The sequence below is a fragment of the Ischnura elegans genome, chromosome X (genome assembly GCF_921293095.1).
Source record: "Ischnura elegans chromosome X, ioIscEleg1.1, whole genome shotgun sequence".
Classification (NCBI taxonomy): domain Eukaryota; kingdom Metazoa; phylum Arthropoda; class Insecta; order Odonata; family Coenagrionidae; genus Ischnura; species Ischnura elegans.
The window spans coordinates 83,298,411-83,315,887 of NC_060259.1; the positions used below are offsets into that span (position 1 = coordinate 83,298,411).

Below are 17,477 nucleotides of genomic sequence, written 5' to 3' on the forward strand. Positions count from 1 at the left end.
TTTAACATAGCTTGTTAAGCTGGTGAAGTAAAATCTTTCTTTGGGAGGATGGATGGAGGAGGAAAGGATGAACCAACATTTTCCTGAAATAATAAAGAGAAATTTTTCATCTCCTGTATGCTCAAGTCACATACAAAATAGCAGAGAGCGAGTTCCTGACCCACTAGCTTTACGTAAAGATCAAAATTCATCTGGACAATAGTACAGATAGCAAGTCAATAATACGAAGTGTTACAAATGATACAGTTTATCTGCATTTATTTTAACCTTTCCCACAAAACAAATTACAATTAATTAATCAAACAATATTATTAAAACATTTCATTCCCCATACATACAGCCTTAAAATATACATATCATTCAACATACATGCAACTTTAAAATATACATTTCATCCATGATGCACGAAACCTTAAAATTTGCATATGTACAGACAATTCCGAAGAAGCACTTGTCCTGATAAAATGGTATAAAAAGGTTCCTACAAGTAACAGTAAAACAAATCCGTTCTTGAGTGAATACCCTCCATATCACTGAAAGTATCTCAATTTACAAGTGCTATTATATATTGATAGTGGACAATTTAAGATTTCCCCTGAATGAACGTGCATTGTTTTTTACCATGTGCCGCCTCCAGCACAATTTTGTACCATAGTACCACTTTACTCACACATGGGTAAGCAATGATACTAAGACTTAGGTGCACATGCTGCCATAGGTATACCATACAGCTAAGGATGAATATTTACTTCAACTTCAGTGCACAAGCACTTTGGAGGAATAAAGGAACCAAATCCTTAAAATGAGAGACTTTTAACCACATTTAAAAATTGAAACATGGATTCCTAGGAAGCTTAAAAGAGTACACTTCAGTAAACCACAGGTTTTATAAGAGGATTATACCAACTTTTCAGCATACTGAAAAACATTTCATGGAAAGTCTCCACCATAAACCACAAAGGCCATGGAACATAAGTGTCTAACATTTCAGACTCTACTCCACTTTAAATTCGTGCCGTTTGAAAACAAAAGATAATAACTTTCATGAAAGATTTACTGGCTGGTTTCCATTATAACTCATGAATTGACTATGAAAAATTTGGGGGAAAGATTTATTGGTTGAATTGCAAGAAATGTACAACCTCGACTATCCCACATTCAAAACATTATTCCTTGGATAATCTGCTTCCAACCCGCTCACATTCAAAGCAACTCCTTTTTTAATCAAACCCGCATAAAATATGCACAGAAACCATAACAAAGAAAACAAAATAAAATTGCAACATAAATAAGCATGAATGGATAATCCATTAAATTCAATTATCAGTTAGAGCTTTCCCCTGTAAAAAGACAAACAATCTAAGTTCCAATGCATACAAAAATTTTCAAACCTCTACCCTAAATAAAAATCACTTTTTTTGTTGCATTGTAAACCTGGATATCATCCAGTAATGCTTATACTGTAGTAGCCTAGTTATTTCACCGTTTGTTCAATCATTTCAATAGAAATGATATATTAAACACACCAATTACATGATACACAATTTATGGAGAAACCACTATAGATCAACTGAATGGTTTCACCACAGTATGGCAGAAAATTTCATAAAAAACTTAGGAGGATAGAAAATAGATGGGAAGAGTAAATAAAACTTGAAAGAAAAAACCTAACTAATTATTCATAATTGAAAACAACTCTCAACTACACAATTGACTAAACGAAAAAAACTAATTTCACGTCATCACACTTCATGACTTGTGTGGTAAGGAATGGCAACAAAAAAGGCTGAGTTACAAGGGATATATTCTGTAAGAGAGTGAATGCCCTGGATTTTAGTGAATAAAGCATGTTTGCTACCACTCTGCTGACAGCCGAAATACACTTCAACTTCTTTATGTGTGCACATATTAGAGTATAACTCATTGTTCTTAGTAGAGTACTTCCTTAAACAAGAATCTACAACATTTTCAGATTCTTGTTACCAAACATTTACTAGGAAGAATATTTCCAGTAATTATTTCATATGAAAAGGAAAACCTTTGATGTTGGCAATACATTTCATGAAACAATACCAAATAACAACCATAGTAGGCTTTCAGTTTTTCACATCTACCAGGCATGTTTTAGCAACGTTAACAATGCTTGGACTTGACTTGAGATGTTGGTAAAATTCCCATAGATAGGAGGCCTAATAGAAGTGACGTATGTATATACCCATTGACTAGAGCACCCAATAGCACTGTAAAAGGGGAGACCAATATTCAAACTCATGCTTGAAATGTTAAAAAGTCTTTCGAAATCACATACTGACATTGGACAAATATGGAAAGGACAATGGCTAGATATCAGCAGAAAATCAACAAAAAGAAGACTAAGATATTAGTATGCAGCAAAAGGGAGGAGGCTAAGATATATCCTGTATGATAGTGAATGCCCTGGATTTTAATGAGCAAAGCGTGTTTGTTACCACTGTATCACAGTCACTATACACTTCAACTTCTTTGTATGTGCACATGCCAGAGTATAACTCAGATATTGGACATTGCATCATTCCCTGAATTCTGTCAAGTTTTTACCTCAAAGTTTATCAGTGTAATTATTTGCTTGAAGCATTTGATGCATTAAAATAATTGTGAAAATGACCATGTTAGCCATAATATAATAAAACTGATGAGACTGTAAAAAAATTGCAGTTTTTCTAGCTCACTATTTAGACACAAAAATTCAGCAAAATAAAAAAACTTACAAGGATAACAACAGAATACCCACACGAAACTGTCTCATTATCATTAACACTCCGTCACTCATGCCGCTGGACACAGTCCAAAAGCTGTTAATTTGTAAGTAGAAAATCAACCTCGGGCTCTGGGAAATGTGAAACATTGTTTACATTCCTCGAATAGAGTTTGCAGAAGAGCTTCAAATTGATTTCTTCAGAAGGTAACCTTAAGAATGACACAGAATGTGTTAAAACCATGGTCAGTTATTGAGTTTTTGGAATTGAAAAATGTGGAAATTGCCATTTGTGTTTTTTCAACATGGATATATCAAACTTCAACCAAATCAAGCCAAAATGATTTTATAAATTTTTGACTTCCGTAAAAAGCAATGAAAAATGTCTGGAAATATAAAATCTGGGAATATACATAGGATTCTTCTAGAGTTAGATGAGGAAGAAAAACAATCCTGAGACATTGGCATCTTAAATAGTAGCAATGATGAATACAGCGACAAAGAAGTTGAGGAGTCAATACAGAGTCCCACCAAGATGTTAGCAATGACAGTGGTAATGCAGACGTACTTGATACCAATTTTTACATTGGCAGGCAGGCATTATATTTTATTATATATTTTATAAAGTTTCCCAGTCTAGGGAAAATCCTAGTGATAAAATATCCAAGACTAGAAAAAGATCATAGTAAACATTCTTCCTGGACCAAGATATGCTTCCCGAAATGCTACAATAGAAACTGAAGCATTCGCAAAATTTTTTACTGTTCAAATGATAGACAAAATAGTGTTTTACACTAACAGAGATACTGAAAGACAAGAAGAAAATTTTTTCTTAATGAGATACTGAAAAGATTTGTTTCGAGCAGAATTGATGGCTTTACTTGGCATTCTATATTTGATCGGAACAAAAAAAAGGACAGCACACAAATGTTGTGAAATTGAGGGCCACAGGTGGGACAGGTTCATTGATTCTATGCTCAGCTCTGAGCAATAATCAGTATTGTTCTTATAAAGAAATCAAGATCTGATGACAAGGCTACAAGATATATACAAGATGAACCACTGATAACCACGCTGCAATCTGTGAAATGTTTGATGAATTTGTCAGCAATGACCAGAATGCTTTTCCAGTGAGTGATTTCATCACAATTGACCAAATGCTTCCTCCATTTAGAGGACCATGCTCATGTGTGCAGTATATTCCCAGCAAACCAGCAAAATATGGATTAAAAGTGTTTGCAATGTACGATGTAATGATATTTTATATTTCTAACTAAGAGGTGTATGTAGGTAAGCAGCCATCTGGGCCTTTTGAGAGGTGCAACACAGCAATGGAGAGATTGAAACGACTGGTGAAACCAGTATAGAAAATCAACAGCAATTTGAAAACAAGTAACTGGTATCCCAGTATTCCACTTGCAAAATATCTGCTCTAAAAAAACATGATAATCAGTGCCCTAAGAAAAAATAAAAGGGAGATTCAGTTAAAATTTCTACCAAATAAAATGAATATTCCTGGATAGTGCCAATTATTTTGGACAGCACATCCATCAAATACAGTACTTGCACAAATTTAAGATTATAGTTCTCTTTTTTCCTTTCCTTTCCAGGCTTCTGGAAAAAGTGAGATTATCTAGCAATTAGAAGTGAAGTTTTACTCTGTACGCTCTAAGATTCCACAGCATACTGAAGATGTGTGATAAATGACATTGGATTAGAACTCACATTTTATAAGCTCCAGTTATCTCCTTTTTTTATGCATTTGCAAAGGATAGATGCAATGAATTCTGAAACGACAGATTCCCGAGTCCTTCTCTGGGTTAAAACTGGCACAGCAGCCAAGCCCTTGAGTAAAGCTATTCAATCTTCCTCAATGCAAATATGATGAATTACATCTCAAAATATCAACAGCCATGAAAGGTTTACCTCATGTGAGCCAAAAAAAGTCTTTACGCTTGAGTGTAATTCACAGAGAAAATGTAATTTTATTGATTACGAACCATTTTTATTATTTTGTAAAAGCATTATGCATTTAGTTTTAAGAGTTCTACCTTTTTTTAAACGGAGTTGTAGAACTTGGAGGTTTGCTAAAATCATCATCTTTGATTTCCCCAAATACAGTATAATGAGTGCTCAACTCTATTCATTTTTACTCTCAAATAATACATGCATAATAATGGTGTAAGTGCTTTGATGCTTCTGAACTCAATAAATACAAATTGCAATATATGACATGTTAAAATCATTTCAATTATCTCCTGTAAGGAATCTTGGGTAGTTAAAAAAGGGCATCTAAGGCACTAGGAACTATGCTGATCAAGAAATTTAGTCAGTTCCATAAAGGCAGAAGCAGCCTAAAGCTGTGAATCAAAGCTCAACCTCCTCTTATACTTTTAAAAAACTCATAGTGAGTGAATAATCCCCAGGATAAATAATGTACTCTTCGTGTACTTTAACATAAAATTAATAACTTAGCAAAATTAATGTAACAGAAAATTTTCTCCTTAAAATGCAGTGGTGATATGCATATACCTTTCAGCGTGGTGCAATTAACTTTTCCTTAGGTATTCTTATCATTCAAAAGTTATCATATTCCAAAAAGATAAATGATAACAAAAATATAAAACTAAAATTTATGCCTACTCTGACATACACAGGATATGAATTTCATTGTGATTCAATTTCATTATGATTAGGGTGTCTAACGTATTAAATATTTGATAATAATATAGAACAGAGACCTATCTCTTAGTGAAAAACATTTTAGTTAATCTTAACTTCGATGAAAACTGATTGTTGCTCCCTCCACAAGCACAGGAGATAAAAGTCAATGTGATTGGCATTAGAATAGAGTTAAACAGAAAAGAGGTAAACAGAAAACAGCCATGTAGTTAAAAAACAACATTTCGTGACAAAATCAAGACACACAGAATCGATTCACGCACAATAAGAAACTAATAAATATAAAAAGTGCGAAAAATAAAATCTATCCATAGAAGACAAGCTAGATTGGGTAGTAAAAACATGGAGAGCGAAAGCCTCTTGTGCAGACGCAAATTTAGGGAGACAAGATCACTTCAGTCAATAAATAACATGATATTTACACAGCCAAACACATGTACCTCTACACACAATGGTGGGTCAATAAACTGAAGAAGCAGGAAACGTAGTTAAAGAGATAATGTTTCTTTTATGAGTTTTTTCATCGTACTTCCCACTGATGTTGTTGTTGGCCCAGATGTTGAGAAAGTAATCTACAAGAAAAGGAAGCAATAATTATTTTTTTAATAATCATGCATTGGAATTACAAAGGGAAATTCGAAAAACTTGCTAGGTAAATCTTCTGATACATATACTATGCTATGACTTATCTCACTTTATCATGATGATAAAATGTAAAAGAAATTTACTTTCTGCTCACCAGCTTGAATTCGAGGGGAGCAGTGAAAAAATTTATTTTGAAAACATTTTTAAGCATAATACTTGAAGAGGCTATCACATATCATTTCACACCATTTGAATTCTTTCCACAAGGTTATTTTCAGATCCCCTCAAAAAATTATATAATTTCTCATGGAAGTTGAAAATATGCTCACATTGGGGATTAGGAGGATAATATATAAAGGATTGTTAAGTCTTAGAAAGAGCATTGCCAATCTGCAATCTCATGTATTACTAGGAAGAGTGTGAGACCAACCTCACAGCCCCCAAATAATTGGAAAGGAATTATGTGATTGTAATACTGTAATTATCTGAATTTAGCCCCCCCCCTTTCATTGCAAAAATGCCCATAGTAAAAGTAAAGGAGAGACTTTTTTATTTGCATTTTTTTATATTTTTCAAAAACTGAAGCTTCAAAATTAGGCGGGGTCTATATCTGGAGAAATACAGTATTTCTTTCGATCCATTTCAATTATTTAGGGGCTGTGAGCTGGATCTAACAGTCTTCCGAGTGATACGAGAGATTTTGCAGATTGGCAAACGTTCTTTCTAAGATTCAACTATGATGCAGTAGGTATGGTCTCCTTTGAACAGGTCCTACCTATCAAAATGCTATGCCCCTCAATGATTAGTTTCACCAAACTAAACTGCCCTTCACTCTTGAGAGTGAGCGGCAACTTTTTCATTCTCTTCTTTTACACGTACGAACCATTGGCTGAATTGAGAAGATTATTTTCCTTTATAATTAGTGATGGGTCCATTCCATAATTTTAGCGATTCCACTCTCGATTCCAATTCTGACATTCCAATTCTACCAATACTGATTCATTTGATTCTGATGCCATAGGCTCCAACAAAAAGATCACTAATTCCAGGCAACAAGAACATCACATAAAAAATATAACTCTGTCATACAATCAGTTAACAAAAGCATCACTCATATCATTAGTATGTTATTAAAATATAATTGCTAAATTTTAGAACAGAACATACCTGATAAGTGGTGTTACCGCATAGGTATTACTTAAGAATATTAATGTCCTTGATTAAAATTCAAATAAAAGCATCATCTTTATATTTATTCGTTACTGAAAATACTTTGTCATGTAAAAAATGTTCTACAAATTAAGTCTCCCTTCACAGATTTGAATATGCTTTGTTTTTACTATTATGTGGAGCGAAAATTCAAATGACTGTTAGAAGCAATGCCGTATATAAATTTGTGGCTTGAAGTGCTACTGGAATTACAATTGATTATTCACATTGGCAGAAACTCATTTTCCATTCAGGTTCTTCGCATATAATTGAATCAACCCGTCACTAATTATAACTTATGTACACCCTTCCATCAAGCATATTCTATTACAAAATGAGTTGCGATTCTGGGTCTGAGTCAATAACCTTATGGATTCATCCACCACCAAATAACATTACAATTACCCTTTTACATGTAGCCTTACATCACTTACACTGCCCAGATCCATTCTCTATACACAATCCTAAATATTTTGCAACTACAATAAGTATGCTTAGAATGAGAAGTCAACGTCTCTGAAACTCTCAATGTAACTCCAAGTCTTATCTAAGCATAACTAGTTCACAACCCATACTTTTACTCAAATTTTCAACTATTTTGCACCCCATGTATGATTTTATATTTATATTCCTCCAAAATGCATTCCACCTTCCTCTGACCACCCCCTCATCATCCAGAGGACAGAGGACACCTGCAGGAAAACACTAGGACCTTATCCATACAGAGATGGACAATCAACTTCAATTGAAATCGAGTTTTTACAGTCAATGATCAAAGAAATCAAGATCGAGCCACAATATTTGAGTTTCGACCCAAACTCAATTTTTCAACTTTGTCTTGAACAGTTTGTTAGACCTCAGCAGCATCACCACCAGCCTAGGATAATTTCCTCTGTCCCGTATAATAGACGTTTTTCAAAGTTAAGTATACCGGGACTAACTATGGTGAAAACTTTACGGAGCCACCCCCAATGTACAAATTGTGCGAATGAAAAAATCATTCGCCTTGACTGGGATTTTTTTCGAAGGCCGGAAAAATTGGAAAGGCATGCCCTAAATCATCAAAAAAAACATCCAAATCAGTTGATCTTTCTTAAAAATATTAGTGGAGCTTAATTGTTTCAAGCGGTGATCTCAAAACTTTAATGTGCCTGCATTTGAAATTTTTTACTATAAATATTTCAATCATGCATTCTGAGTAGATTTTTTGGGATTTTTTTATCTACTACCTACTCAAATGTGTATTAATATCAATTTGAATGCATGATTACGAATAATTTAAAAATATTTTTGTACGAACTATGGATTTTTCAAAAGACAACTGTCAACTTTTTAAAATGATCGATCTTCTGGTTCAAATTTTGATTTTCGTTTTAAAGTCGAGCTTTTCATTTTGATTGAAAATCGACACATCAAAAATCAACTTTGACAGACATTTTTCCACCACAACATCCGCTGACTTAAGGAATATGCCACAGTGAAGGAGCCCTTTGCAACCCGAATTCCCCCAACTTTAATCCTGGTGCCCCCTCTCCACACATCATTGGTACAAATGGACATACATAATAATAAAAAGCTTGGACACACTTGAAAATGATGAGGAGGCATTGCAATGTGTTGAGTGGCGAATAAAATCTTTAAATAATACTTGCAAGATCTTTTTCATTTATAATTCTTGAGGTTTTACATGTATTTTGATTAAGACCCTTATTTTTTGGGTTTACCCGTGTCGCCCTGATGAAGTCTCCAGCAGCGGGGACGAAACTGTTGGAATTTTAATTTGTGACACGGGTAAACCCAAAAAATAAGGATCTCAATACCATGGACCGTGAAAGTTTTAACCTATGTATTTTGATGATAAAATAGCTGATTTTTATTCCTCCTTGCCAGCGATTTGTTCAAGGCTTAGGAGCATCAGTCCAGAAGAAATATTCAGCAACCCAAAATAAACTCAAAAACATTATCCAGTGACTTTTTTATTCTCCTCGTAGCAAAGACAATCCGTGGATGTGGGAGTCACCATTATTGGAAGTGCAATTAACACTACACAACTCCATGAGCACCTTTTCCAAGAACAATTAGTTTCCAGCAATATTTTCCTCTCGATTATCTTATCAGAAAACTGAATACACCACTTTATCTCAATCAATTGAAGAGAACCATCAATGAAAAATTCATTAGCCAAAGGGGTCAATTACTGAATATACTGCCAGGGAATGAGATACTTCCTGATTGAGCTAAGTAAAATATTGAAAGCCTTTTGCCTTAACTCATTTCCCCCTCCACATAACAAATTCTTTTAATTACCAGTGATTTTTGATCTAATTGAATGACCTCATTCTTCATGCAATGAGAGAAACATTCAAACAATTCATCAACTGCAAGGGAGTGGGAGATCCAGGTAGCCTAAAAGGTGGAGTGCTAGGCTAATGACCAAACGGTCTCACGTACTAACCCCAGTGAAGCTTATGGATACCCCAACAGCATTGGAGAAACAGCTAACTTCCACAGGAATGGTTCATTTCCATCAAATAATCATTGTTACCTGAATGAATGACTCATTGGAGAATTCACTTGAAGAAGAAACAGCCCTCTCAATGTGGTAATTTTCATTTAGAAACACAGAATAGCCCCCAGGTAAAGGAACTGACTAAATTACCACGAATATGTAATTTACGCTGAAAAAAGCTTCATCTACACAACCACCAGTTGACTCTGAGCGCAGCACCCTAGGACTCACTTGCTAGCGGCAATTAGGAATTCTCAGCATAAATAGACATTAAACTCTGAGTAAACTGCTATCTTTGCTACTTGCAACAGAATGAAGTTCATGATGATTGGAATGATCCAGCAACTTTTCAACATTTTTCTTCAAAGCACTACACAAAAGTACTTGCAACTGAAACATTATTTTGCATTTTGCTTCTGAGGGATACTGAAATAAATGAAGACCGTGTCTGTCTGTGTCAAAGTGTCAATGTTCTTGAAATCACCATGAGGAAATAATATTTAACACATTCAGAGCGGAGCACATCAATTGACGGGGTCCCGTCCAAGCCGAGATACAGAGCACGTCAATTGACATGCTCTGCTTAAGGGAAAAGCCTTTCTCCGCCTCTGTATGTGACTAATATCCACTTCCGAGACTTCTGATTGTGTGCATGGCCTTCAGCAAGCTTCCCTCTTTAAACCCGTGTGCGCAGCTTGTAAATAGCAGCATTTGAATGGAAGTTATGGCACAAAAACCTCTCTCTACTTTTCTTTCTTATTTTATCGGCCGAATCTGACAACATTCACGAAAATCGGGCCCGCATTGAATGTGTTAAGTACACTGCAACCTCGATAAAACGACACCCCACGGTGCACCAATAAACACTCGTTATAGCGAATTGTCGCTTTACCGGAGGTGGAGCGAAAAATAGCCAATATGTATACCTGTTGCGAACAGTTATACTGGAACAGAGTGGTGCGGTGACAGATGAATTTCTATCTGATAAACGTAAGCATAAATCCAGACGAAAGGTGATGTTTATTTGCATCACTAAATTTCCTTACTCAAACAACGATTAATTGTTTGGTGTTTTCTCGGCCATGGTGTCTGCCATCAAATGCTTTCTATTCATGCAACTCATTGACGTGCGGGTATGCTGACGACTGCTTTCTGCCGCCCGAGGAACAAAAGAAGATCAAGCATTCGCGAATGCTAATGCCACAATATTTACACCAAAATTAACTACTTATTTATCAAATGACAGTTTACCACATAAATTTGAGACTAAGCACTCCATTAACTTCATTTCTAAAGATCGCTAGCAAGTACAGAGATTGAGTAGTCTTGATGTAAGTTTTTCCGGCGATGAAACCCTCGCTATGGCGAGAGCCAACACCAAAAGGGCCTCGTAAAAACGATTTTTTTAAACACACTTATTATAGGGTCAATTGACGGGGCATCGGATATCTCTCGTAATAACGGGGGTCTCGCTATAGCCCATACTCGCTTTAACGAGGTTCTACAGTAATTCAGGGAGCATGGGTAGATCATGTAGCTGCTGACCAAAGGGTCCCAAAATCTAATCCCCGTTGAACGTTTTGTACACCCCCAAAAAAAATCCTTGACATGTGAGGTAGCCAAGAGAAGGGAACAGGACCCCCTTATACTCAATGCATGAGACTCTCATTTCTGTGGCTTGGTCTAGGATAAGCTCAATCCTCACCGATACAAATTAATCTTCAGGTACAAGAACTAAAAATAAGTAAATGATGACTTACTTTTAACATGCTTCCCAAAATACACACTGTGAAATACCAAAGGTGATAACAGAGAACGCGCTACTTACCTTAAATAAATAAGGTTGAACGTCTGAGTACCCAGTATCAAATATGAGGTCGAGTTCAGACTGATTGGGCATTTTGGGAACATACTCATGTTTATTCATCACCTCTGCTATATATATAATTTTCTCAGTCAACATATCACCCAATTTTTCCCTGCATTCCTGCCTCTCTGAAAAGTCAAATGTCAGCATTATTTCCTCTAGCACTGTGGTATTGACGAATTAGAATTACACAATTATTTCCAATATAAAAAACTCAATGAAGAACAGCTAGCTCTAAAAACTAAGAAATGAACACACTCCCTTAGATCCATGAAGAGTTCTCATGAAAACATGCAAGCATTTAGAGGCAATGACCTCATCAGTCAATATGCAAACAGCCCATGATATCAAAGGTCACTGCAAATTATAGAGCTCTTCTCAAAAAACTGGTATAAAATAATTACTACAAGGTATTAAATTTGTAAAACAAAATTGATATCACACATTATGAAAAAAACTTTGAAACTTCCTCTTTTCATTGGTATATAGCTTGTTCATTTTGGATTTGAACTTCATTGAAATTGAAAGTTTTGAAAATGGGTCCATGCTTTAGAATAACCCTATGTCTCTCAGAGTGGTACAAAAAATAACTTTCATGCAACATAATTTTTATTAATTTTTTCATACTTGCCATATGAATTTGCATTTAATTGTAAGTGTATTCTGTAATATTATCCTATCCTAGGCAACCATCACTATCAACAAAAAACTTGAAAATTGACCTAAGAGCTAAATTAAGAACCAGAAATAAAGATAAGAACTATACCGTAATTCACAAAAAATGGAACCATCCCCTCTTTGAGTATGGCGAATTCAGAGCCAGCCATGTGAGCATTTTCAAAAAGACTTATTTTCTCCCATGCTTCTAAGAACTTTTTGATTACTACATTGAGACTTTACTTGCTTACAACTATATTCAGGACAACTATATCCAGAAATATAGGCCTGGAATAATAGAAAAACAGTAGCTCATGTATGATGAGAAATGTCCCACTTCGGTTTGGTGTAGCGGCTGGAGTGCTGGCTTTTCACTCTGAAGATCTGAGTTCAAATACCGGAAGTGGTGGAGATTTTTCAGAACTCTACCCGATCCCTGCAATTGATACGTTGCGGAGGGCACTTCATGCTCAACACTCTAACCGTTGGTGGGGATGTTAAATAGTTGTCCCCAGCCACCATTCGTTAAGAGTAGGCCAATGCCAACACTAAGTTTCTCTCTGCCCTTGTTTCCATAACCTTCCCTCATTGCACAAACGACCATCGCTGTCGGTAACCTCCTCCAAATACAACAATAAAGTACTGTATTTCTGCGAATATAGTCCTTCCTCCTAATTTCAAGGCTTCACTTTCGGGAAAAATTATAAAAATGCGTCTGAATATAGTCCCCTCTTTACTTTTACCATAGGCTATTTTGGAAAAAAAGGGTGGACCATATTCAGAAAAATATGGTATTCAATTCCAAATTATACTCATATACCATTAAGAAACATAGAAACTAATCTTTACCATCACTGAAAGCACAAACATTCTAAAAACGACAAATTTTTGAAAAACATTACCATGCTCATTGTTCAGTTTTATCAGTTCCAGGCGTATAGTCCACACCTCCCAAGGAATGCATTCAGGATTAAACGGCCACCGATTTCTCTTTTTCTGGTAAAATTCCAAGGATATCTGACCAGATCTCGGCCCATCATGACTCCGTAAGGCATCTGAGAAACCAGCTATTTCTCTTTTCAGCGTGCTATCCAAATGCTCCGAGGCACAGCATATCTGAAAAAATGAAATAGAAAAAAATCAAGATAATTACATAAATGCATAAAAACTGATTTTTAAGTACCTAAATATTTCTATCGCTTACTTTATATATAAGTGGGTTAGAAGCCAAGGGGTAAAAGTGATTTCTCGTTTCTTTACAGAGTTAGGTACAGAAATTAGGTTCCAAACGATGTCAGCACAGAACAGAGACTCACTCGTTTCCCTTGGCAACCAGGTTTTTTGTATTTATTCTAACAATTAACTTTACCTAACTTTGTTAACACTTTGCGTGCCATGGACGTAGTATTACGTCCTGCTAATCCTTCTAATTGGCTTTGTATGCGTGAAGCCGTAATATTTCGTCCGTGGTACTTTTCCAGTTTACTGCTTAGTGGTTCTGTTTTTTCAAAAATCAACTGCTCGATGGAAAAAGAGTTCACTTTATGTCTTGAGGACGAAAAGTCCTCCGTAGCTACCGGCATCCTCATCTTAGGCCACTTTGTGTGAAAATTCTTTGGGCCAATTGGTTCGTTGAGGCTGCATTGACCCTTTTTGTCATCCAGGATTTTTAATGCTTTGCTCGGAACAATGCTTTTTTATGATTTCCATGCTTTAAATAGTTGAAATTGAGCGTATTAAAAAAATTATTATGCATTTTATGGCGGTACATCATATGTTGCAACTTTTCTATTTTTCAAAAACAGTAGGTTTTCATTGTTAAATTATATATTTAAAAATTAGCAATAAATGTTATTCAACTCATTCATAAAGAAGAGCAAAGTCCATTTTTGTTGAAATGCACATTGATATAAATATATTTTTGATGCTAATGTTTTAAAAAAATTTACGAATATAGTAAAAATGGCTGGATTTGTCAGTAGGGCTTTAAATTTAGCAGCCGGCACTCAAAGTGTTAAGAAAAAATCACTTGTACCCCTTGGCTTCCAAACAACTCATATATCTAGCAATCTGATAATATGGCACCTTCATACACAAATATAGGCAAGTAACACCAAATCGTGATTTTATGCAAAAATGTTGAGGGATGTGTGTCATAAACATTAAATTGTACCCTTTATACTCTAATTTAAGGAATAATTCAACTTTGGGGTATGATAATTACAAGCAAGCCAAAAAGTTGGCTTGCTTTCCTGAGGGGGAAATTCCATCCCCGGTGGGAATATCTGTACAGCATTGGGCACTACACACATGTAGTGATTTCTACATTGAAACTCCAGAGAAGATTGTTCTGTTAATAATATAGCAGTAAATTTGGGAAATTCATCTCAACTTATTATCAATTGCTTAAGAAACTAAAACAATGGCCTTTATTTGTTAAAATAAATAAAATTCTGAAGAAACAACAACTCGCATGAGAAAAATCCAATCCCATTCCCCATCTTAGTTCTTAGACAAAGCTGTCGGCATGAGTAAGCCAATGTCAGAAATTGGCCACATATATCATAGAATCCCTTTGTCTAGGACTTCAACCTTGGCGTGGTGGAAAGGCTTGGTCATTCCTGATACCCTATAGAGCTGCATTTATCAATTAATCCCAGTAGAGCCATCCATGCCAGGTAGGTTGATGAGAAAGAGCCTGACAAAAGGTAGTCTAAGAGATGGTTTCACAGAAAAAAATACTGTTGGAATTAGAGTGGCAAACCCTAGCAACTATCCCTTCTCTGAAAACATAGGACTAAATCAAATGGGCCTTGGAAACTCATCCAATCCAACCTAGCTCTTGTGGGATGGCATCATTCCAGGCAGTAATATTGGCAAGGCCATTGGCGTAATCATCATGCCAAGTCCTTGAGGAGGTTCATCAGCAGCATTCAAGAAAGAAGAAAATCAGATGAGGAAGATCAAGGGGAAAAGGTAGCAATGAATGTAGTGAAATTCCATATTAGGGCAACCATGAAAATAAATTAGGAGAATTTCCATTACGATTGAGAAATGACAGGTGGGAGAAAGTAGTAGAATTTTTCAGGAGGAACAAGTTATTCACAACAAAAACATAGCTCAAAATTAATTATGGACAGATATGCACTTGAAAAAATCCTGAGGATAAGAGGAGGCATCAGATGGAGTAAATCATGCTAAGAGAGAGTGTTGGTACCACTTGGGAGGAAGGTTTTTAATTTCCCTGCCTTCCCTACTTAATGGTTCCCTATTTGGTGATTTATGATGAAGAAAATCTTCTTTTGCCGCTGGAGCTATTGTTTGCAGGCAACAAAATGACGCTAATTGTCCCTTGGCTTCAAATCTTAAGAAACACAAGTTCCTTGCTTTTGAATCATTCCTAACAAATGCAATTGCTTGGAAATAGCTAGGTGGGTAACTCCTAATGCCGAAGCAAGCTCTTCTTCAGTTTGGCACGGATCTTCATCAAGCAATGCCTTCATTTCAGTGTCTTTGTAGGATTTTGTCCTTCCTTCACGCAGATGGTCGTCAACATTGAAATAACCATCTTTGAAGCAACGGAACCAATCATGACACATTGATTAACTTAGAGCAACATCTCTGAAAACTTTTTGGAGCTCTCCAATGCGTATGCGAACCGCCGTTTTCTTTGAATGAAAGAAGAAAATCAACTCTTCCCGCAAATGACAGTTATTTGGCAATAACTCAGACATTTTCAAGTAACAACAAGCATGTGATGCCAAAACAAACTCGCCATTGTCATCAAGCAGTTTAATTACCAAATGCGTAAGCTTGATTCATAACATTTCCAATATGTAAAAATCGACCTGCCATCACTACTACAGCCAATCACGACAAACAGCAGTAATTACCTAATAATATCAGTCAAAGTGGCAGAGAACTCAGTTTAATACATAGAGAGTAAAGGATACACAAACCATGGATCAAAGAAGAAATTATGAGAAAATTGAAAGAGAGAAGGAACAAGGTATTATGTGGACACAAAGCCACACAGAAGGATGCACAGGATAATGAAAAAATAGAGTATGGAGCAACTAAGAAATACTGAGAGGCTTGGTGGAAAAGATATGTATTTGGATTGAGATCCTGAGTGGGCCCATGGGGATTCACTTTTGAGGTTCGGTTCATAAGTCAGATAATTTTATGCCCAGACGTCAGGAGAGGAAAGAAGACAAAAGGAAACAGGAAGGACGCACCACCACAATTTAGGAGCCTGATGATGTCTCCAGGTTGGGGTGGAAGAAAGAAGGGTGGAAGGATCCAACACCATCACTATGGAAACTTGGGCTATCATTAGGGAAACCATACTTAATGTTCTTAGAGAAATAAAAGATCTCCTATAAAGAGAATGGTCCAGAGATTTTTCCCTTGATACGGGTGGAAAAAACAATGTGAAGAAATGAAAAAAACATCACGAGGAAGAGGTAGGCACACTGTATTCCAAGTTGTTATTGGACAGCGAAAAGGGGGCAAGCCACAAAAAAAATTAAAGCTAAGAATGGAAAGGTATTAAAAGAACCATACAAGGTTCGCAATAAAAGGAAGGAATGCATGGAGGATTCATATGGCACTGAGGATAGGCCAGAGACATTAAGCATAGAATAGGAAAGAACGATGGATGAGAATAATCTTGAAAAGGGGATGTTGGATATGTAAGTAAAAGCCACCTTGGATATGGAGACAAGAAAAGTGGTGGGCATGTCCAATACTCCGTGTTAGCTTCTGAGGAACTAGAAGAAGGCTGAGAGGAAAAGTTTTTTCGATTAGCCTGCAGGAATTGTGCCAAAGGGTCTTGGCCAAAGAATTTTGTGAATAAAAATCTCATTCTGCTACGACAAAAGAAAAAAAAAGAAGAATGTGGAGACAAAAGGACACTAAAAGACAAAAGGGACTTGATTTATCATTACTATGTACTATGGACAGCCTCCTCCATTACAAGAAAATAAAGAGGACCAAACAGGAATCAAGATGGAATTCAAAACTGCTGACAAAGATTTGCCTCAGCAGTTGACACTAAACTAGGAAATGGAGAAATGGGCACCAGAGATAGACGGGATGAACTGAAGAGGACCATTGCCGACGTTGCTGAAGAGCAGCTGGCGAGCAAGAGAGCTGACAAAAAAGATCAACGATGATGGAGGTAAGGAAACTAACATAAGAAAGAAAAAAATATGAGAACACCAGAAAAGAGG

The 17,477-nt window shown here is 36.0% G+C and overlaps 1 protein-coding gene across 1 annotated transcript in view; it reads right to left on the bottom strand.

Annotated features, from left to right (window-relative positions):
- Window positions 1–231: 231 nt before the first annotated feature.
- LOC124170528 (autophagy-related protein 101) overlaps window positions 232–17,477 on the bottom strand; it is a 45,631-nt gene continuing 28,385 nt past the window's right edge. Inside the window, exons 4-6 of the mRNA XM_046549304.1 lie at window positions 13,146–13,359; window positions 11,548–11,714; window positions 232–5,988 (exon numbers count right to left, since the gene is read on the bottom strand). Of these exons, the coding sequence (XP_046405260.1) occupies window positions 5,905–5,988; window positions 11,548–11,714; window positions 13,146–13,359 (465 nt within the window). The 3' untranslated portion in view covers window positions 232–5,904. The remainder of the gene's footprint in view (window positions 5,989–11,547; window positions 11,715–13,145; window positions 13,360–17,477) is intronic.